Here is a 24,423-nt window from a genome sequence, read left to right on the forward strand (position 1 = left end):
TTTGTACTATAAAGCCGAATTTCACTTGAATTAAAATGAGAAGTATACTCGCTCGGTAAGAAAACACTGGCACCGGTGGTCATGTTGACTGCCAAAATGGTGGCTCCCAACCAAAAGTCACGTGACCGCAGGAGCTCTATGGGCCCCCGGCAGCCTCTGTCCGACCCAGCCTGGACTTCACTTTATTTTAGAAACGCGTTGAGCAAAGGACAGGCCCGTCGCGTTCAGGTAGGCATGGTAGGCAATTGCCTAGGGCCCCCGAGTAGGAGGAGGCCCCCCAAAGACGACAGGTTAAGATTTTTTTTTTTTTTTTTTTTTTTTTTTTTCAAAATTCAAAGAAAAGTCTGATACAAATGCAACATGAATCAAACAACATGCATACCAATAAGACAGGTCATGTATTCAACAGCAATGACGATTTTAAATAGCTTCATAATAATAAGCAGTCATCTGTATATGAAGGGCTCTGCTGCGACTGCGAGGGCAGCAACAGCGCCTCCCTAGAGCATGCGATGTCCGAAAAGCGCAACGACACATTGTAGTCGAAATACCCCAGCTCGAGGGGGCCCCCCTTTCCCATGCATTAGCGCGACAGCGTCAAGTGCAAGTGAAAAGTGAAAAATTAAAATGAAGCGAAATTATCTCTCCGGCAATCAAAAAAAGAAGAAGAAAAGGGAAGAGGAGCAGAAAAGAAAACAAGACACCGGTAAGTAGAATATACACAATCAACATGAAAATTGTGCCAGGCAGGGTATACCATATTTTGCTAGAGTAGCGAGGTTGTAACGACGACTAGCTAGGAACCAGTGGTTTGGCATGCTAGCATGCTAACCAAACTTAAACTGCTACCTTTGACTTCACTATAAGTTCATAACGTTATCAGCTGGCCAAATTGATCAACGATTAATTCCTCTTAATATCCTAAATAAACTTCACATATGTTTTCAGTCGTTAGAGCCTTGAGACAACCAGTGAAATAGTTATTCCTGTAGTAGCTAGCTATTTAATAGGAGATTAACATGGGAGTTTACAATAATTTTGCTAGAATACCATTGGGTTGATTTACTTACTTTATTTACATTTTAACGGTTAACATCCCGGCGCAGATCAGCCACATGAAGAAAACAGCCACTTTAGTGTCAATTAATCCTTTTCTAAACCTATTCTGCTGTTTGTTGTTGTTGGTCTCCATGATAGCTGTAAATACCACTGGACCACCGTTAAAAACTGTACCGATAGCTTTGAGCTTTTTCTATGGGACACAGACAGTACACAGACACACACAGACACACCACGGGTGCGGGGATGGCGCTGTTGCCACTCACAGAATTGATTTCAGGAAAACAGCTCGTCTTAGTGACTGTATTTCTGTTTTCAAACCAGTGAAAACGGGATTATTGTAAGATTTTATTATTATTATTTTTTTTACTTTTTTTTGGTGAAGCAGTGCTTCACCTGTAGTCGTATAGAAACCGCCACTAAACCGCCTAGTAGGAACTGTGTGTAATGCTTTTAATATCTATTTCACCACAATTATCAGACTGTAAAATGATAGGATTTCAAAAGCATTTGAAAAATAACCAAGCTAATCATACAGTACTTATTCTTTCTCCAAGGGGCATTGCTGAAATTTCTTCATCCCGCTCTACCAAGTGTTGTCTCTGGTGCTACTGAAGGTAACGTTCTTTTCTACCTATTATTAGTGCCTTCTATCAACACACTTGATGTTATCAAAATGACTTTACATTTTTCTAATTCAAGTCATAGTTGTGTGTATTCATTCCACTTGCCCACAGAGTCTTCTGGACATTTCAAATATGTGGGACATTCACTAATGTTAATGAATAACTGAGTTGTTGAGATCAATGCATGCAAAATGTGCAATATAAATAAAAAGAATATTATTTATGTATTTATTTATTTTTGCACCAGGGCCATCAACATCGTCTTCGTCACATGTTTATGAGGAGGAGCAAGTGGAAGACAACATTGCGGCGTCCACACCACTTCCCAGCAGTGGTTCAACAGAAGGTGCATTAAGCCGCACAATTTCAACTTATCACCTATCATAGTGACCCAAAGTTATAGCAGCATGTGCTGTGAAAGTGTATTAAAATGACCATTTGCTATAAAGCGTTACACAAGTAGATCACCATACCTTAAGCATTTAGTTGTCGTACTTCACACATGAAACTGTGCCATGAATTAATTTGTAATTACATATTTTTCAGCAGTGCCATCAACTCCATCACGACTTGAGGAGGAGCAAGTGGAAGCATCCACACCACTTCCCAGCAGTGGTTCAACAGAAGGTGCATTAAGCCGCACAATTTCAACTTATCACCTAACACCCATGTGCTATGAAAGTGTATTAAAATGACCCTTTCTTTTTAAAGCATTATACAAGTAGATCACCATTCCCTAGTTGCTGTACTTACCACATGGCAATTGTGCTATAAATTAATTTGCAACTATATGTTTTCAACAGTGCCATCAACTCCATCTCCACTTCATGAGGAGGACAAAGAGGAAGATGACATTGACATGGCAGAGACCACCCCACCATCCAGAACTGGGGTACCTGTAGGTATTGCAAGCACCACATTAAGTGATGACCCAGGATGTTGGCCCAGTGTCCTAACAAGCAGTATGCGCTGTGAAATAGTCAAAAAAGGACCTGTGCAAATCATGGACATTGAATTCCCGCAAAACTTAGACAATCCTCCTCGAAGATTCACCAAGGACAGTTACAAAAGAACCATGAAAAATGGTGAGAATATACATCGATCGTGGCTGGTGTATTCCATCCACACAGATGGAGTGTTCTGTTTCCCTTGTACTGTTTTCGGGAAGCGTGAGCGTGACAATGCCTTAACGACCTGTGGCTACGGTGGATGGAAGAACCTTTCCTATCGCCTAAAAAAACACGAGTGCACAAAGGTGCACTGTGACAATGTGAAAAAGTGGCACGACCTTCAGAGGAGACTGCAAACCAGTACACTGATTGATCAAAGACAGATGGAGTTGATGCAACTTGAAGTTGAACACTGGAAAGGCGTGATTCGGAGAGTGATTGCCATAGTTTCCCATCTGGCAGAACGCAACCAGGCTTTGAGAGGAACTACCAGTACCGTGTATGATCGCCACAGGGAGGAGGTGTCTGCTTCATGATTAACAACAACTGGTGCTCAGATGTGGAGATCATTTCTTCGGACTGTTCTCCCAGCCTAGAGCACATCATGATCGGATGCCGGCCTTTTTATCTGCCGAGGGAGTTCACATCTGTGGTTCTAACAGCAGTGTATGTTCCGCCGCACGCTGACAACAACACAGCGCTGGAGGAGCTGTATGGGATTATCGACAGGACAGAGACTTCTCGGCCAGAGGCCGCATTTATTGTGGCCGGGGATTTTAACAGAGCCAACATGAAGAAAGTCCTGCCGAAATACTATCAGCACGTCAGCTGCCCCACGCGCGGTGGAAATACACTGGACCATGTTTACACTCCTTTCCGGCATGGATATAAAGCCCTCCCCCCGCCCCCCCTTCGGCAAGTCAGACCACATATCTCTTCTTCTGCTCCCCGTTTACCGGCAGAGACTGAAGAGGGACCGACCTGTGACAAGGACAGTGCAGCGTTGGTCCGAGCAGTCTGACTCTGCTCTCCGCCACTGCTTTGGCATCACGGAGTGGTGTGTGTTTGAGGAGGACGATATAAACACACACACTGACGCGGTCATTTGCTACATCGGCAAATGCATCGATGACGTTGTGCCGCGGATTACTGTACGGACATTCCCAAATGAGAAGCCCTGGATAAACGGCGAGGTCCGAGCTAAACTTAAAGCACGGGCCATCGCGCACAGCGGCGGTGATTTGGATGAGTACAGGAATTCCAGGTATGCACTCCGGAGAGCTATTAGCAGTGCGAAAAGACAATACAGGGACAAGGTGGAGTCGAACTACAAGGGCTCCAACGCCAGAAATATGTGGTCTGGACTAAAAACAATAACAGACTACAAAAGGACAACGAGTGGTGCTGAGGAAGTGTCTGCATCTCTCTCCCAGATGAACTGAACACATTTTATGCACGCTTTGAGAAGCCCCCGGCTGTGGAGGCACAAAAGGCCCAGGATCCCTGCTCACTGGTTTTAACCAGTGCAGATGTGTGTAGATCTCTGAAAAGGATCAACACACACAGGGCTCCAGGACCTGATGGCATCCCTGGCCGTGCTCTCAAGGTGTGTGCAGTTCAGCTGGCAGATGTGTTCACAGACATTTTCAATAGGTCACTGCTCCAGTCTGTAGTCCCCACTTGTTTTAAAGAGTCCATCATTGTCCCTGTCCCCAAAAAGACAAAACCCATCTGCCTCAATGACTACCGCCCAGTTGCACTCACCTCCATCATCATGAAGTGCTTTGAGCGGTTAGTCAAAACTTTTATCACCTCCTCCCTCCCTGACTCACTGGACCCCCTGCAGTTTGCCTACAGAGCAAACAGGTCCACGGATGATGCCATCTCCCTCACCCTCCACACTGCCCTCTCCCACCTGGACCAGAGGAACACTTATGTGAGAATGCTGTTCATTGACTACAGTTCAGCATTCAACACCATTGTGCCCTCCAAGCTCATCATTAAGCTCAGGGACCTTGGGCTCAACAGCGCCCTCTGTGACTGGATCATGAGCTTCCTGACGGGCAGATCCCAGGCAGTGCGGATGGGGAACATCACATCCTCCACCTTGACCCTCAACACCGGAGCCCCTCAGGGTTGTGTGCTCAGCCCTCTCCTCTACTCCCTGTTCACGCACGACTGCGTGGCCACACACAGCTCCAACACCATCATCAAGTTTGCTGACGACACGACCGTCATCGGCCTGATCACAGACGGCGACGAGACGGCGTACAGAGAGGAGGTCAGAGCCCTGACATCTTGGTGCCAGGACAACAACCTCCATCTCAACGTCAGCAAAACAAAGGAGCTGATTGTGGACTACAGGAAGAGGCAGAGAGAGGCACACACACCCATCACCATCGACGGGACTCCTGTGGAGAGAGTCAGCAGCTTCAGGTTCCTCGGGGTAAACATCAGTGAGGACCTGACATGGACACATCACACCAGGGTCATATCCAAGACGGCTCGACAGCGGCTCTTCTTCCTCCGCAGGCTGCGGAAGTTCAACATGGACTCCAGGATACTCTGCAACTTCTACAGGTGCACCATCGAGAGTATCCTGACTGGCTGCATCACCGCCTGGTATGGCAGTTGCACCGCCCTCAACCGTAAGACTCTACAGAGGGTGGTGAAAACTGCTCAGCACATCACCAGGACGGAGCTGCCATCCATGGAGGACCTCTACACCCAGCGGTGTAGGAAGAAGGCCGGTAGGATATTAAAGGACCCCCATCACCCCAGCAACAATCTGTTCTGTCTGCTGCCGTCTGGCAGACGGTACCGCAGCATCCGGACCAAGACCACCAGACTCAGAGACAGTTTTATACCACAGGCTATAAGACTACTGAACTCCTGAGCTGTGTGAATGTCTACTCACATCTGTTTATAGTACACACATACATATATATATATATTATACACATCTGCCATACATATCTGTTTATAGTACACATATCTATATATTGTACATATCTGCCAAATACATCTGCTATACATAATATATGCATCTGTCCATACCTCCTCATTCAACAGTGTAAAGTGTGTAAATACTCTCAATGTATTCCACATATGTATATATTTCACATCCTCAAATCTGTATTGTTGATATTGTAAATATTCTTCTCTCTTTTTGCACTACTTTATTTATCTTTTGCACCATGCATGTTGAGTTGTTGGAGGAGCACGCGACATAAGATTTTCATTGCCAACATATACGCTGTATCTGCTGTGCATATGACAAATAAAACCTTGAAACCTTGAAACCTTGAAACAATGGGAATTTTCTGGCTCAAGTGGAACTCCTAGCACAGTTTGATCCGGTAATGAATGAACACATCAGACGAATACAATGCAAAGAGACAAAGGTGCATTACCTGAGTGGAGTCATTCAGAACGAAATCATTCAGCTGGTCGGAGACAAAATCCTACAGGAGATTGCAAGAAGAGTGCACAAAGCAAAATACTTCTCCGTGATCATGGATTGCACTCCTGACATCAGCCACAAGGAACAACTTTCTGTTGTTCTCAGGATTGTCAACTGTGAAACACCTGTTTCTATTGCTGAGCATTTTTTGGGATTTGTACATGTTGAAGACACAACTGGTAAAGGGCTCAGTGAAATCCTGCTTGACCAGTTGGAGAAGCACAACCTCAGCATTTCAGATTGCCGTGGGCAGTCATACGACAATGGCAGCAATATGATGGGCCACAAACAGGGTGTGCAGGCAAGAATTTTAGAGCTGAACAACAAGGCGCTATGCATCCCATGCAGCAGTCACACACTAAATCTGGTTGTGTCAGATGCTGCCAAGTCTTCAGTGTTGTCCATGTCTTTTTTTGGTATGCTGCAACGACTGTACAACCTTTTCAGTTCCTCTGTGCACCGCTGGGCAATTTTGAAGCAGCATGTGAAGCAGCTCACCCTTAAGCCACTTTCAGGGACGAGATGGGAGGCCCGAATTGACAGTGTGAAGGTAGTGCGGTACCATCTACCTGAAATACTAGACGGACTGTCAGCACTGGAGACATATGCTACAGAGAAGGGGGACTCAGAGACCATGTCCTCAGCAAAAAGCTTACATGGTGAGCTTAAAACATGGTCCTTTCTTCTGTGCACAATAACCTGGTACAACGTTTTGTATCAGGTTAACCATATGAGCAAGCTCCTCCAGAGCCCGGATGTTTCAATGCAAACACTGAAAAAAGAAACCGAGGGAGTGACAGAGTACCTAGAAGATTTCAGGGAAAATGGACTCGCATCAAGCCAAACGGATGCAATGGAGATTGCAGAAGATCTGGAAATTGAGAGGAAATTGCCTGAGAAAAGGCAACGTAAAAAGAAAAGGCAGTTCCTTTACGAGAGTACAGATGAAACCCAATCGACCCCAGAAGAGGCCTTCAGAAGGGACTTCTTCCTGCCTTTGGTTGACACTGCCATCACCAGCCTAAAAGACAGATTTTCCAGACTGGAGGGGGTGTATGCCCTGTACGACTTCCTGTTCAGCATTGATATCATGAGGGCCACAATCAAGACTGGGAAATTGCATGAGAGATGCAGGAAAGTGGAACAAACCCTCCATGATGTTGATGCAGACGACTTGGCATTGGAGATCAACTCTGCTGTCCACACCTTTCCAGATGAAGTATCCAGGTGCCCATTTAAAATGCTGGACTACATATACAGTGAGAAGCTGTTGGACCTGTACAGCAATTTAAGCATTGCACTGCGCCTACTTCTGACCCTTCCTGTCTCGGTTGCCTCCGGAGAGAGGAGCTTTTCATCTCTGAAGCGCATAAAGAATTACATGAGGTCAACTATGAGCCAAGAGAGGCTCTCTGGACTGGCACTCATGTCAATTGAGAGTGACGTCCGCAGGTCTTTGGACTTGGAGGGGATTGTGTCTGCATTTGCTGAGGCCAAGGGCCGCAAGCAGCAGTTTCAGTAGGAAATAAAAAAAATAATAAAGGCTACTTTTCAGTGTATGTTTGACCTCTTTTGTGATTAAAATGCACAGAATTGCGGAATTTTTTTTTTTAAAGGCCCCCAACAACTTCTTTGCCTAGGGCCCCCAAAATCCTAGAAACGGGCCTGGCAAAGGATGACAGCTCACACAAATGTCTCCCGGTCATGAGCAGTCTCTCCGGTAGAGTTTGCTGTGGCTGTTCCCTTCCTCTTCTCGGCTCCTCCCCGCCTTGTATCGGCTCTGTGACGGGTCACGTTATCGGAGGGGGGCAGTCGGTGTGGAAGCACTGAGCTCCCTGCCGACGAGTCACCGTCTGCCTACACTTACCATTGAATATTACTCAAAAGAGTTGACGGGAAAGCGAAACCATCGGAATAATAGACGGGAATCTTATAAAATCCCGGGTTTGTGGAGCAGTTCGTCGGATACACGGCTGTAATCTCCCCGCCGGAGCCGGATCTCACCGCGGGCTGCTGGATGCGAAGCTCGGCATTATAGGTGCACCGGAGTCCTCTAACGACATGGGAAATAAATAGTTGGTAACGTTGCTTTTCTTCTTACAAAATACGTCTTATATGTTTCATCAGAGTTCTATATTGTTGTATATCTGAATAAACACTGTGTTCGCGTAAGTAAATGATCAGTGTAACCCAGTGTGACATTTTATTAGTCCCTTTTACAGCGTTATTCCGTAGCAAGTTGTCACTTGCTTTCAAACGCCACAGCTTGCACCGTCCTGTCGTGAATTCCCCAGCGAAAATTCACAAACCAAATTTTATAATGTCATTGTACATTATGTGAATACTTTTATTGTGATGATAGTTCGGGATGTTTAGTCGAAGTTTTACGGTGATTGCGCTTTAGTTGGACATTTGACACTTACAGTATACTCTTAATACGCATTTACCTCAAAATCATTTCATCATCTTAGAGTTTTGCTCGGCCCACATCTTTCCGTGCCATTTTGGATAATATGTTAGTCAAGAAGAAATGAGACACTGGTAGGCTTAGTTTTCACAAGGGTATTTTCTATATATATTTCAAAAGGCAATCCATAATATTAAAAATAATTCTCAGTTTTTCTATTTTTAGTCACATAACATCAGTTTGGATCCAGCTGAAGTCATGGATGAAAGTTGGAAAAACTGCTTCGAAGAGGAGCTTCTGTGTCCCATCTGCCTGAATGTTTTTGAAGAACCCATCCAGCTTCCATGCAAGCACAACTTCTGCAAGAGTTGCATCTCTGAGGCCTGGGCCAAGGAAAACTCTGCGGTCCGCTGCCCCGAATGCAACCATGACTACGAGCAAAAACCCACACTGGAGAAGAACTTTAAACTGGCCAACATAGTGAAGAGGTTTAACGCCTTGAACACTGAGAAAGTCCCTGCCGTGCTGCACTGTGTCCTCTGCAGACGAGGCCCCCCGCTGCCTGTGCGGAAGGTCTGTCTGCGCTGCAAGGAGCCCTGCTGCCAAACTCATATCCAGACTCATCTTCAGCAGCCGTGTGCGGCTCCTGGACACCTGTTAGTGGACGCTGAGGAGTTGAGCGCTTGGACCTGTCCCAGTCATGAGGAGTACAGGCTGCTCCACTGTGAGGAGGAGCAGGTGGCTCTGTGTCCGTTCTGCTGCATCTCTCACTGCACTAACCAAAGACACACAGTCTGCGATGTGGATACGCAACGCATACAAATGCAGGTAACCCACACATTCTCTCCTACTCACCCAATCACTTGAAACCATCGGCTGACAGGCAGGTGTCACAATATTTGATTTCCTGCATGGATTCTCCTGTAAAGGAAGCAGACATTTATTTCAGCTTGTCTTAGAGGCCCTGTATATTTTCCTCTTCCTCTAGTCTCATCTTATGTGAAATGACTGGACAGGTGACAACCCCCCCCGTCAGAGTAGATGATAGCAAACTCATGCAGGCATATATCCCACACAGCTTTTAACCTTGATCAAAACACCCATTCCACACCGTCGCCACGCCTTCACATTAGCCGCCCTGTGCCCTCGGGTAAGTGCTGTGATGCAATCTGCATCCACAGGAAATGATGACCCCTGTGCAGTGGGGGTGGATCCACATGTAGTTTGTTTATGAAAGCTACCCTGATTAGTTTAAGATTTATTCAGGAGGAAATACACACTGGTAAGGTTTTAGAGGCTGATCTAAATCAAGTGCTATACTAATTTTAAGAAGGAAATGTGAAAATGTTCGCAGGCCAGCAAGTTTATAACTCTGAATTTCAACCATTTACCACTGGATTGGACCTTTTTAATTGAGACAAAGGTAGAAAAGCCGTCAAGAGAATGTGTTCTACAGTATGTGTGTTAATCTAACCAACAGCAGGTAAATAAAGGACTGCCTTGTCAGGGTTGATCTCAGGATTCATAGAAGAGTCTGTATTTTGTATTTTCCTGAGTGCTGTACATTATTTCAGTTCCCTCTCCTTTCACAAGTCTAATGTAAGTGGCAAGGTGTAAAAAAACAGCCACCCACACTGCTTTATACACTTTTCTTCCCTGTTCTTCCCTATCAGTGAAGGGGCGGAAGTGAGAATCAGATTAGTTTTAGCATCTGCCGCGTTGCGGACTTGTTGACACGTTTGGTGATCTTATTATTCCAGTTGGGAAAGTTACAGGCACATTTATTTCCAGTGTGGGGATCACAAATGGTTGAATCTTTGGTGAAAACTGTTGCTGTGGTTCAGAGCTATTATTGGGACAAAAGATGTCTGTTCAGCCCTTTCCACAGCTGCTCTCTACACACACATGCACACACCCACCCATCTTTCTGTTCTTTCACAACTGTATGTTCGCAGATACGTGGAGTTATCCAGGAGTCAGAGCTCCTGGCTCTTTTCACATTAACACTGACCATGCTACAGACACAAAGTGCACTCTCATACTGATGAAGTAAAGTTAGGCTTCCTGTATGCTGGATCATTTCTTAAAGTAATTTAGGCCAGAGTAGCTTCTCTTCATTTCTTACTAAGAGGTCGTTCTCCTTCACAGAACTGAGGTCTATTTCTGTAAAAGGATTTGAAATTCCCCTGGCAGCCCTCCTGTTACTTTTGGGATAAACAAAAAGGGAAAAACCAATGTAGCTATGTTCAAATCTTTGGTTATCTTTGGCTCTCAAAGGAGGCACTTGCAGTAACCTTTTGCGTGCTTGCTGGTAATTTCAAGACGAGAAAGGCAGAGTAATATAATAGTTATGTCGTCCCTGGGACCGGCGGAGGAGGAGCCCTCCCACACAGCCTCACCTTGGTTTTCTCAGGCACCTCAGCAGGAAACCATGGCTAATGGAGGCTCTGCCGTTTGCAGATTCTTGTCTTTGGGCTGGAGTGAGTCAGGTCCCCAGAATGCTGAGGGCAGTCCATTGACAGCAGACGTGGGGAATAGTTGTCAGTTGATTGTGAAAGAGGCTCTCTGTTCATTGAGCCTGAGGCTCCTCATTTAAACATGAGCTTCCTGGCAACCCGCGGGTGTCTGGATGCCTAAATAGGACAGTGGGGAAAGTGATCATTGCTGGATTTAATCTTGATAAAGGTAGGCTTTCACACTGCTACAGAGAGATCAGCAACCACACAGTTTCCTCCTGTCCTCTTGTGCTATTTCAAGCACACATGACAAAAAAGGGAATTGGAGGAAACATGGCAAAATGAGGAAGACACTGTTGTTGAGCAGAAACATCCTGGCCCAAAAAGAAGTTCATTCACCAATGAAATCACACAACAAAGTGTTCTATCCTGTTTCATGGCATAAGATGTCACTGAGCTTATGCACTGTTTGCCAGACAGTTATTATTATTGCAAGTGTGCTGACTAAAAAGCATTGTGAACACAGTACATGAAAAACTGGATGAAACAACAAACACAGCCAAGTAACTAGGTAGCACAGCGAGTTTGCACGACAGTCAGGGTTATTTAAAGAAGACAATCAAAATGAAGTACAGGTGTGTGATGTGTATGTGAAACATGATTAAGGAACACACACAGGCACACACACACACACACACAAACACACACACACACACACACACACACACACACACACACACACACACACACACACACACACACACACACTTTCCAACATTAATGCTGCTAGTCTCATGTGAGAAGAAGAGGTCTATGTCAAAAAGTAATTTAACGTTACCTGCACCAGAAGCTCTTTTGTAAAAGGTGTGTTGTTATGTATTTTGAAGGCCTGATGAATGCCTCAATCCTCTTTCACATTTTTCTGCAATCTTCCGCGTCTATTTCATCGCGAAATTGCTACGTTTTTGACCAACTTGTACCAATTTTCCTCCTGAATCCTGTGCTTCTGGTGTTGGACAATATACAAAGTTATTGTAGATAGCAACCTTACTATTATCCAACACACTTGTTAAACTTCAATGACGCCAGCTGCGCATGATGAGGAGAGCGAGAGGAAGGTCCTGGAAGGTACCACGGTGTTACCACGGTTTTACCACGGTTTTGCACTCAATGTCTCGTCACTGTGGCCTTGTAAAGGGAGGGCTGAGCGAGGAGGGGGGTTTTAATTTGTTAACAATCTGCACCTGCTCTACAGTATAGCGAAGAGTCATATTATCCATTCGAAAAACAAGGGATTTAAAAGAATGGTGTCCAATGTGCGCAGTGCTGATGTAAGATATTGAACGCCTTATGGGTTTGCATTTCTCTGAACATGGATTACAAAGAATAATATTCAAGTAGATCAAATCTAGAAAATCTTACGGCATACAGTTACCTTAAGGCTTAATAACGACAGGCTTGTTGCTGCACCAACTATATAATTTATAATTTTATGATGGTGGGCTGGCTTCAACAGCTCAGGTTAGTCCCAGTCTCCTTCACGCTCTCTATATAGGCCCCGATATTACACACCATAAAATGAAATTAACTTTTGATATTTCTTCCGAGACCCCCTTTAATGCTGACTGTCTGAACTGCATTAGGGATGCGGCAATTAATGCATGGTCATATTATTGGAAATTCAATGTTTTCTTCTAAGCACTTAAAGCTGCACTGATCAATACTGTTGTATGGACAATAGATTAAACGAACAACCGAGAAATATCCAACTGTTCAGATCCAGAGTGTTTTTTAGTGTCTTTCAATTCATTATTTTAGCTATATGGCTTTATGTCAACTTCGGTTCACCCTCACTGCTCATATCAGCAACTTTTCCAGCCGCCGCAAGCAGCTAGACAAACAGCTTTGACAAACCTGTGTACACTTCCTGCTCAGCAAAAGAATAGCGGACTGACACATTTACTTACAAGCTAACTTTAAAGTTAGTTTAGCTGCTAAAAAGCCAGCTAGGAGTTGGTGGAGACCAAAACGGTGCTTAAAGCAGAATGAGTATTCATAACGTTTTTCCCTCCCTCCCTAACAGGCCCACACAATCCCATTATGCTGCTTTAAATACGACTTGTGTTTTTATGTGGTATTTCTCTTGTTACCGCGTCCTTTGTCAATTGTCCAAAGTCCATTTCATAATCCAAGTTATCTTAGATTGTGACCATGTGAATCAGAGGAGACATATTTCCCCAAGTAAACATTTTAGTACTTCTTCACTTCAAAGGACAGTTTTAGAGGATATGCAAACCGGTAAATGAGTGTGTATGCATTGCCTTTCGTCCTTTAGAGTGTTTTTTTTGTTTAAGTTTTTGAAAACGGGCTGTTTGAAGGGTTCACTCTGGTAAAGTCCACCAGCCAGTTGTTGAACATAAGACTCCACGAGTGTTATAAGCAGCTGAAGAGGCCTGTTGCTGTGATACCACAACGTAGCTACCCTGAAACATGCTCACTAGAGACCGCAGGAATGTCCTCATTCTCCCTATCTTGATTTTTTTAATTCAAACTTTCTCTCCGTCGGTTTCACTCTCCTTTTTTGTACGTCTTTCTCGCTTTCTTTCTGTCCGTTCTTGGCATGTGCAAGCAGAACCCTATAGCACTTTTCATCCCGTTCCCATTCTCCCATGCACACTCATGCGGAGGGAGAGAGCGGAGCCCGGCATTATGCACACAGACATGACAATCTGTCACTGACACAGAGGCCAATGCAAACAATGGGAGCAATGCATGTGGCAAAATGAGAAAGCAGAGAGGGGTAGTGAGACACCCCCGCTTTTTGTTCCCTCTTGCTCCTTCACATACACATTAGCTATCATATATAAATACATACACAAGGCTTTGTTGCCATGACAGCGGGTTTTCTCTTATTTGGGCATGGTGCCTTTCCCCATGCAGAAACAGTTCATTAAAAAGTGTACTTGCCCGCCCCTGTTACTAGTTAGCTGTCAGCCTGTGACTGTAGATTGATTTCCCTCTCCTGCAGTAAATGGAGAAGGATTATGTTTACCTGCTCGTTTTGCACTCTCATCGAGCCCTCAGAGGAAGTAGGCTGGTCCCAACAATGGACTTTCCTTGATGTAGCAAGGTCTCTGATAAACTTAAAAGCTATCAGAGATGGATTTGTATAATTGTGTTTGCTTTTGCTGGTGTGTCCCTATCAATGAATGGATGTGGTTGCTGCTGGCAGCTGCTGTTTCCCCCGTCTAATCAGAAATGTGGCGATTTAGTAACTCATGAAAAGCAGCCAGGATTTTAGTTTTAAGAGGAGTTAATATTTCAAATATTTTTACTTGTATCATGGTTCTGTGTAATCCAATCTATTGTATGTCAACTCTCCACAGGCCATGCTAATGAGGCAGCAGGGCAGGCTGGACGAGCGTGTTCAGAACATTGATGAGCAGCTCACCAAGCTGGAGTCAGACAAGACACTGATGAAGGTACAATACTATGATATATATAATATATATATATATATATATATATATATATATATATATATATATATATTACGTGTACTTTCTGACACACAATTCCTGAACATTATCATTACTTGTCCCTTGTCTCTTTATCACCATGGGGTTTCAGTGCTATAATTTCTTCCACATGCTGCTGTAATGAAATGATGACACTGTACCTTTGTTCAATGCTGTAAAATGAAAAGACAACGTAATTTATTTCTAGGTTTTAGTGGCTGGTGCATTAGGGTGGAAAATGCTTTTTTGCAAATCAATGTTCACCTTCTAAAAGCACTGTTCCAGAAATTGAAGTCAGAAAATTCAACTTTAACCTATAGTTACTGAACGCATCAATTCACTAGTTTTTTTAAAAGCATTTCCTATTAAATCCCAGGTCTTAACTGGTTTTCTGCTGAATGGTGTTTTTCTGTATTATAGATGCTAATGATATGACACTGCAGCAATACTGTAATTGGTAAAAAGGCCAAGGGATTTGTTAAAATTAGTAATAATGTGCCTGCAGGCAACTTACAAAAGATAAATGAAAGAGAGAATGGTAAAATCAAAAGTGATGACATCTGTGTAATTTTTCTCCCACACAATAAAAGCTACTCCTCAGCCATTACAGACATTCCTGTGATATCCACAGACATACTCTCCAATGCTAGTAAATTCATACTGACATTTAAAAGAGGTGGCGTGTTTGATTGGTGAATGTGTTTGTAAATCAACTTTTCTCCACAGGATGCGGTGTCTGATCTGAAGGAGCGAGCGATAGCCCAGTATCAGAGGATGCATGCGCTGCTAGAAGCGAACCAGAGTGAAACCATGCAGTTGCTGGAGAGCACCTACACCACGTTTGTTAGGAAAAACTCCCAGCAGGTTTTGCAGCTCAACGAGAAGCGTCAGGAAGCAGAAAAACTCCTGAGCTCAGTGCAAACGTTCTTCAAAAGGGCAGAAGGCATTAACTTCATGAAGGTACAAGGGATTTTCAGCCACACAAACACAACACAAACAGAATATAAGTTGGATTTTCAAGAACACAATAGCATTATCACACAGATAGCCTTTATTACAAATGAACATATATGTCAGTTGGTCTATTGTCCTGTATTTTTTCATATAAGTTATTAAAAGGCATATTCTGGGTCTGACTAACTTGTGCATGTTAATGGATTTTTTTAGAACACAAAACCTTACCAGCTGCTAATAGACAGGTAAGCATCTCTTCTTCTTTTCTATTTCATTTGAGTAAAAAACAAAGTATGCCCCTACTATTCCAGTCTAATGAAACGCAAGTGTCAAGGGGCACAATGCAGTGTGCAAAAGACATATTGAATGCGATACACAATACTATGTGTGTGTCTTTTATTTTTAGGTCAAAGTCACACCTAAGTGGTGCTCTGCCTGCACTCAGAGTGGGCCAGCTCAACTCTCAACATCTGATATCAGAACTTTCAACAAGAGAGAAGAACATGCGAAAAATGTTGGAAGGTAAAATACTGTTACAACGATGTGTATATAAACATGAGGGGAAAATGTATTAACAACAATCTCCAAGATGTTTTATGGTCATTTTTAGCTGTTAACGCTTTCTTCCTCCCTTGCCATTCTCAGAGCCTTTCAACGAGGCGCCCATTCTTGAGATGTTGCCGTCTCACAGCACCCCCACCGGCACCCACATGGGGACTAGTTCAGGACAACAGAAGAGGAAATATGGCATGGCATTTCTGGACAGTAACACACCAAACTCCGCCTCCCAGGAACCTCCACCCTTGCTCTACAGCAGCAAAAAACCCTTCCTGGCTGACCAGGGCCATCGTGCTTCTACCCTGTATTCCTCTGAAGGCCTCTCCCAGAATCCTCACGGTGGCCCCGGCCATAGCCGCCTGCTTGACGCTGCAGCCCATCACATGGTGGGTCTAGGGTCCAGCTCGAGCCACCACTCAGGGACCATTTTCCCCACCTCTCATTTCCCGAGTGGAGGTGCCTCGCAACAAGCCATGTACGAAGGGAGGAAAGTACTGATGTGCAGTCTGAACAACTGCTGCTGCTCCCGGGCCCCGGCCCCTCGTGCCCGCCCCCAGTACCCAGCATCAGATTCCTTCCCCTCCATGACCTCTCAGGAGTTTCCCCCACATGCCCCGCTATCTTCAAGCCAGCCTCTGCAGCATTTCCCCATGACAGCCAGGCACCCTGACTTCTACGGGCTGTACGGCCAGTCTTCAAACAAGCATTACGGGACCAAGTAACAAACCACAATCAGCGTTATTTTTGTTTTTTGTTCCTTTTCATTTTTGGATCAGAGATATGTTATCAGTTTGTCTCTACCATACCTTCATGATAATGTTATTTGGACTTTTACTTGACCCCGTTTTGGGAAACCATGCCCTGTTAACGTTGGTAGTTCTGTTTACTTCCTGAATCAAATAATGCTCTAATTAAAACAGTTTGTATTTTTATTTATTTCCATTTGACTGGAAGTGCTTATGTGAATAATGTAGTCTTAAATCCATTCAAGCAGTGAACAAAAGAAACAACATATCCTTCATCGTGAGTCCATGACATGGGGCTTCAGAGACTTCAGTGCCTAAAAAGACTGTTAACACGCTCTTATTGTACTTGCAAGTTCCTAGCTCTTGATTATTTCCTGTTTGTGGCTAAAAGCATGCATGGAGCCTCTCCATGCACTCCAAAGTCCATGTGGCTTTAGAAACACTGGACTCCAAATGCTTGTCAGGTTTTTCATACATTTTTATACAAGATTATGAATAAACCAAAATAAGTGGAAAATGTTGAATAAACAAGCATATAAAATTACGTTTTGTTGTATTTTAAACATTGGTTTACACATTTTAATGTAATCCTGTGGGCTTTTATCCATATTTATATTATAAACTTCAAAGTGGGACACAGCGGTTTGTTTGTACTGAGGAGCACATTGTGTGATCTGTTTGAGTTAAGAGGTTTTACAGTTTTACTCCCTGGGTTACAGTTGAAGTCAGAGCTTCCTGTTAAAAAAGGAATGCTATTATTGCAGTGCTTCGCACCCTACATTTTACAAACACTCTATTCATAGGTTCTTGTAAATGTGGAGGTGGATGACCACATGTTATGGATATTCTGCATTCAGAGCAACGTGGTGCAGGAGGTTGGGGCGATGATGTGTTGCAGACCAGGCCACAGAGGGCCCATTATCTGCCAATTTAGGACAGTTCACTTCCTTGTCAACATCCTGTTCTCTGGCAAAATCTCTGTCTCATCCCTCTTTGTCTCATTATGGGAGCTCATTGTCAAGATAGGTCAGAGAACAGGAATAACTGATGAGCAGCAGCACCTCCCTCCCCTCACCTCTCTCTCTCTCTCTCCCTTCCTCTCCCGGGGTATCATTTGCCGGGGCTCGAGGCGGAGGAGGAGGAGGGTTTGAGCGGCGGAAGATATAGGCGCAGAGTTTTAATGAGGGTTGGGACAGCATAGTCATCTACTTATCTGTCACTCATACTCTTTTCATCATTCCCCTCCCCCTCAGCTAGACGATGAGATAGAGAGAGCGAGCTGAGGGGCGGGTCGGAGGGCTTAGAGGGAGGAGAGGAGAAAGGAAGGAATGATTAGAGGGGGGGGGGACAGAGCAAGTGAGGCACATCACTTATTTATGGGTTATAAAATGTTCTACCCTCCTGTTTCATTCTCCTTTTCTCTTGTCCGGACTGTTTGTTTATTCTTCATTCAAATTCAAGAGCGTGAATAGGAAAATTGCAGATACCCTTTTCAAAAGGACCCGGCCCCCTCAGGCAGTGAAAACATGAGGTAGAAAAGAGTAGGAGGAGCCGAGGTTTAGTTAGTGTGCTATGAATCTGACATTTATTGTGTGTGTGTGTGTGTGTGTGTGTGTGTGTGTGTGTGTGTGTGTGTGTGTGTGTGTGTGTGTGTGTGTGTGTGTGTGTGTGTGTGTGTGTGTGTGTGTGTGTGTGTGTGTGTGTGTGTGTGTGTAAGACTATTAGCATTCCCCTTGAGCATCGTTCCTTCTGTGTGTGTTATTAATAAAACATACAGATATCCTGAAGGGGGCCATACCATTATTTAATACAAATAAATATTTTCATTCATAGCTACGTTTTAATATCGGCATTTTAATCTGTTAAGAAATAAAAATAAGGGATTTAAATGACAAAGCTGCTGAGTTGGGTCTTATTTGGATTTGAAAATACTTCAATCTTTGGGGTTTTAGCAATAATTTGAATGCCCTCCACAGATCTTTATACAGTCTTGAAGTCATTTATCAACCTTTGTAGAAGCGCTTTGTGAGTGTTTGGTTTGTGCCATTTTATAGGCAGTGTTGGTGCGAGTCGTATCCTGTTGTACAAGCATCGTGTGCTGAGGTGTCACGGGACTAACAGACAGATACTGTGTGTTTCCTCATATATGTGCAGAAGTAGTCAGTTTGTATGGGTGGTAGTGTGTGTGTGTGTGTGTGTGTGTGTGTGTGTGTGTGTGTGTGTGTGTGTGTGTGTGTGAGAAAGAGAGAGGAGGTTACATATGGGTAAAGGGTGATGCACTTGACAGCTGTGCTCTGTTGTGGCAGGTGTGTTGAAGCTGTATGTGTATGAGTACAACACGCCCCTGCCTGCAAAAGGACATGAGTCTGTAGCGTGTATGTGTGTGTTTTTGCAATGCATGGGGAACTGTCAGCTGTTGTGCAGCTGTTGTTTGTGTGCTTTAGTCAGTGGCTAGATGTGCTATTGGGATAACAGAGGCACTCCCCCTATCTGTTCAATTCTAACACAGTTTCTCGCCCAGCGTAATTTATTATGTTTCTCAGAGCACATTTACATTAGATGAAATGTTCATAACAGTCTTTGGCATCCTTAGATGTCCTTTAAAGCTTGGCAACATTCACATCACAGAAAGTAATCATTTAAAACAAAGAAAGTCACCAAATGTATGAAAACATTTCCTCCCAAAAACTCCTGGAATGTACTGAGCATCACTGACACGGAGGGTGCAGCCCTCCTCTGTAACTCTTGGCTTTGGATGACTATTATTGACATAGTCCCAATACATTTGCACAGCTGGCAGCTTGCATAAATGTTCTGTCAGTGTTGGGTGGATGTGAGACGTAAGAAACATGGCGGCCTTAAGTATTATAGTATGTAGAATAAATGAGTGGCCATTAATGCTTTTAGTCTGGACACAAACAACAGTCCTCCCATTTACATGGACAGGAACACAGACATATACAGCATAACGCACGAGAGGGGCCATTAATCAACTGTGTGAAAGGCTAACCTGTATCTGATAAGGCCTTTGAAATCCCTGCCAAAACTCCAATCAAGGATAGAAGTGTACACACACACACACACACACACACACACACACACACACACACACACACACACACACACACACACACACACACACACACACACACACACCGTGTGAAAACATCAAAGACAAAGATCCGTGGCCAATGCTTATTGATCTGCAGGTCTATTTTTGCCTGTGGAAATCATTGTAATATAAACCAGTCTTCTGTTGAGTTCCGGCTGAAATGAATCAGGTGAAAATAAAATAATCTTTATAGGTGAAATAAGCAAAAGACAGGAAGGGCGTGTGTGCAGGTGAACAGGACTCAGAGTCCCTCTGTAGAGGACAGCTGTATGCAGTTAATGAGTAGGGTACAGTAGCGCTTCAGCTGTTACCATAGTAACTTTGGATCACACAGGAGTGACACATGCAGATGTCAGTGGTAGAAATTACAACACTTATAAGCAAATGATATTATAGTCTGATTGTATGTTTTTCCATACATCAGTACTATTAGTTTTGATACTTTGATTTCACCACATTTTAGGGAAAACTTTGCTTTTTCTTTAAACGGCTGTAGCAGAAATATGTATTGACTACAAGTCAATGCAGCATTAGATAACTACACTGGACAAGGGACACACCTCTTTTCATTGGTTTTGACTTGTTTTGATGTATTATTATAAACAATATTCAGCTCAATGTTTTTCAATAGCTTCCACTTTCTTTGACCCAGTGGCTCCAAAGTAAGGTCACAGCTCTTTTTTAAAATTCAATTTGAGCTTTTCTTCTATTGTTTTAGAATGCCTTAATGACAAATCTGCACCTTTTTTATTGAAAACTACTGGATCTTTTCATAAGCTTTTCATATCATGTAGGAGAACAACAAAATCTCCCACAGTACAATAGTCTATATTATTTAGATATTAGAGATAAGTCTGCACATACTTCAAATTGTTTTCCTACAGTGGCCTTAACAGTGAACCTGAACTGCTTTGACACTGATGCTCAGAGGTGAGGACAGACTCCTGGCAACCACTGCTCATATCTGGATGGTTTCGGTCAGTCCGATGACCAGGAAGCGTTTTGAACTGTGATATGTTGTTTATGAGTACTTGTATGTGTGTGTGTGTGTGTGTGTGTGTGTGTGTGTGTGTGTGTGTGTGTGTGTGTGTGTGTGTGTGTGTGTGTGTGTGTTTTGGAGCAGCTGTTCAACACTGAGAAACCTTATAACTTTTTCTTCCACTGGCGAACTATTGATGTCATGTCATTTCAGGTGAAAGTGATGTTCTTGCTGTTGGTGCACTAGGCTCTCAGCATATGTATGGCAAAGCTACCTTTAACTTCATGGTTCCTTACAATAATTAGTCCTTTTTATTAAAATCAGGAATTAATACTGGGCTGAAATACTTCTAAACCCTCTCTTAATGCACGACAATTATTGAGGCCATATATATCCTCCTGAGACCCGGCCCATTCATTTGTGTCCATTATAGTGGACATTTTGTTCACCTGTATCTCCCTTAAATATTTGGAGTTACCCTATCAAGCCCTATTTCACTCTGTAGTGGACATCCTGGGCTTTCCAGTGATGTGTCATGTGATGGGTTTGCATGCTGGGAACTTCAATTTTTTCTCTATCAAGATGGCCGCCATACCAGTAACCACATTTTATGGAAAGAGGAGAGGTAAGTCAAATATTCTTTATCTGTTGCTATTTTTACCATGATGATTATATATATTCTTGTTTATTAACGTGTCAATAACAATATTTTTACATCTGAAAACAGTTTCATTATTTCTGTTTTGAAATAACAGTCATTAAATGAATGTCAACTGTAGTGGACACCAGGACCATTTTAATGTATTTAATGACTGCACATTAGTAGGAGAAAGAAATGAAGCAGAGAGGATTCTGTACCGGGTAATAGAGGGAGACTCAGATTTGGAGCTGTCAGATGAGGAAAAGGATGAGGATGAGTATCAGCCTGTGATAGGGGAAGATGGTGATGAAGAAGGAGAGGAAGAAAATGCAGGAGAATCTGATTTATTTGTCTGTACTCAAAAGTGCAGTGGTAAACATTACAGGACATTTTCACAACATGGTGGATGAACAGACCTGTATTATATTTTACAAGCTGTTTGGAAAAGTGTGACAGTTTATGCTCATAATCCCAGTATAATAAGAGGTTTAACTGTAGCATGAAATTCATTTTTCACATACAGAAGTTTGAAAGGAACATTACATATGTGACAGAGCATATCACCCAAAGGAAAAAACCTTATTGTGCAAAAAAACAATGTAATAAAGTGAGTGATTCCTCATTTCATTAACATTTATTTAACCATGCATCACCGTGTTTACTGCCAGATCGTTGTTGCTCTGGCTACAGACACAGACCCGGCTCTGGAGGCTGCAGCTTTAACCTCTACAGCGAAGGTTAAGGACTCAATGCACCACACAGACGCCGGACCATAAAACCCTTATATCCAATAAAAGTGGTATAAAGGTTCACATAACTCCCTTTCAACGTACATCGAGGTTGATGTGGTTTATGAGTCAGAAAATAAGAAGAAGCAGCACCTGCTCCGAGTCAAGGTGACATTAACTAGTTAGAGGATTGTTACACATTGATTTGCTATCCGTCACCTTCCAATCATCCCCTTCCCCTCCCAGAGAGAGATCGCTGGGACAATCAAGGGTAGGAGCCTGAGTAAAAATGCAAAATCACCTCCTCTTAAAACCCCATCCCTGCTCTCCTTGTTTTTGTGCCTCCCTCTCAACCCCCTTTTCCCTTGTTAACAGAACGATGTCATCGAGGGCATCGCACAGGTGGTCATTTCTCATGTTACCATGGCAGCACCTGGCAGTTGTTGGGATAAAACGAAGACTTACGGACATCTGGTGCTCAGTGGTGCAGCTTGTTTAACTGCGTCTCCCTCAATCTTTCCCTCCTCTGTCCCACTGTGCCATAGTCTTGCTGTCCATCATCACGCAGAGACGTGAGAGGTGGGATTTCATGCATTTGAGCATTTACTCAATTATTTTCATTTTATGCAACTTACTTTATACCTTTATTAGTGGTTACAATTCTACAACTTCTTAAGGCAAATAAACTTTTTAAAAACCCTTGACCTTTTTTTAGAGGTACACAGTTCCCTTATATATGTGTATATAAACATATAAAGATCTTGTAGAATATAAAGTCTTGCTGTAGATTTAACTACCCAACAGTATAGAAAGGTAAAAACAGCACAACCGTAAACATCTGCAGCATTACAATGCAACACACACATCAATGCTGCAGTGAAATGGACTTCATATATGACAGTAAAACAAAAATGACACATGTAGATAGCTAGACCCTAAAACCCTCATATCCAACAACTGTGGTGTAACGGTTCACATAACTCCCATTCAACCATATCTGAAAAAGCCTACATAGTTAATTAAAGTAATGTTTGGAATGGAAGATTTTTACCTTTGCATTATATTTATTGTATCATAGGTGAATTATCTTTATAGTTCTTCCATACCGGTTGATTTTCAAAGGTGGACAGAGCCTCTGATAAGCAAGCACAACGTGTTGTCCTCCATCAGCTTGGAACGGCTGGGTTAGGTTTAACAGTACTTCTCCATTTTCTTATTTTCCCACTTCTTTCCCTGTATCTCTTCCAGTCTTATCTTTATGGTGCCTGCAGCTGTCTTTCTGTTTCCGCAGATATTAAGAGATAACAGCGGCAGACAGATGGGCAAAACTGTTGAATGGACTGGTTTATTGGCTATTTACAGTTGACAGTTTACTTCATAATTCTTAAGTTAATAAGTACAGCTAAGAGTTCCAACTGGAGTATACTGTACATGTGATCCTGTCTTTATACATTTCTAGCTTTATGGATGTATCCAAACTGGAATTGGAGTTAAAGAGCTCCATTGCATCTCAGTATGAAGATAGTTTTAAACTGTTGACACTTGATGTTACCATTAAGCCACTTCTATAAGGCTCTAGTTATCAGTTTAGTGTAGTTTTTATAGTTTGCAGGTAGGATTTTATGTCAGACAGTAGGTTGGGTTTCTACCTCCCAAATTCACTTGCTTTAATATGGTATTTTATCCAAGACAATAAGATTTGTTATTATTATTTCAGCACAAATAAAAAAAGTGTTGTGTTGATTGAACTTTGTTTAAAAATAAATTAATGTCATAGCACAAAGTCCTGTGTGTGACTGTTGCACAAACTTTGCAAGCATGTCACATTTCGTCAGTTGTAAATGTGAATAATTTTCTGTACTGCCTTGGTAGAGACAAAATAAACAGAAATCAAGCAAAAATAATAATACATTACTTATCAAAATCCTTATACAAGTCTCTAAAAACATGCTGGCTTTACATGTGTCAAATAACATACTGTGTAGTGTGTGTTTCGGAGGGGGATTACAAAATGTGACCAATTACATCAGACAAACCGTAATGTAATAGGCTAAAATTAATGATATATTTGAGACAAATTAAAACAAAACCATTTTTTTCTTGATGAATTTACTGTTAAGTACAAAATCTTCACATTTTTGATCGACATATCACATAGAAAAACAATATTTTTGGAACTACAATCATCTTTTAATAAACTGCAATTTATGCAAGTCATCTGATTGCA

General features: G+C 42.8%; 1 protein-coding gene and 1 long non-coding RNA gene across 2 annotated transcripts; both read left to right on the plus strand.

The window, feature by feature from the left end:
• Window positions 1-7,887: 7,887 nt before the first annotated feature.
• trim8a (tripartite motif containing 8a) lies at window positions 7,888-17,281 on the plus strand. The gene is made up of 7 exons (XM_063875397.1): window positions 7,888-8,177; window positions 8,731-9,333; window positions 14,348-14,443; window positions 15,206-15,439; window positions 15,647-15,678; window positions 15,840-15,955; window positions 16,079-17,281. The coding sequence occupies exons 2-7, from the start codon at window positions 8,764-8,766 to the stop codon at window positions 16,711-16,713; spliced, it is 1,683 nt and encodes a 560-aa protein (XP_063731467.1). The 5' UTR covers window positions 7,888-8,177; window positions 8,731-8,763; the 3' UTR covers window positions 16,714-17,281.
• A 4,134-nt stretch (window positions 17,282-21,415) lies between these two features.
• On the plus strand, window positions 21,416-23,881 carry LOC134859118 (uncharacterized). The gene is made up of 3 exons (XR_010165048.1): window positions 21,416-21,453; window positions 22,137-22,467; window positions 22,572-23,881. It is a non-coding gene; the product is annotated as an uncharacterized LOC134859118 (long non-coding RNA).
• Window positions 23,882-24,423: the final 542 nt, after the last annotated feature.

Source organism: Eleginops maclovinus, chromosome 22, assembly GCF_036324505.1.
Source record: "Eleginops maclovinus isolate JMC-PN-2008 ecotype Puerto Natales chromosome 22, JC_Emac_rtc_rv5, whole genome shotgun sequence".
NCBI lineage: Eukaryota > Metazoa > Chordata > Actinopteri > Perciformes > Eleginopidae > Eleginops > Eleginops maclovinus.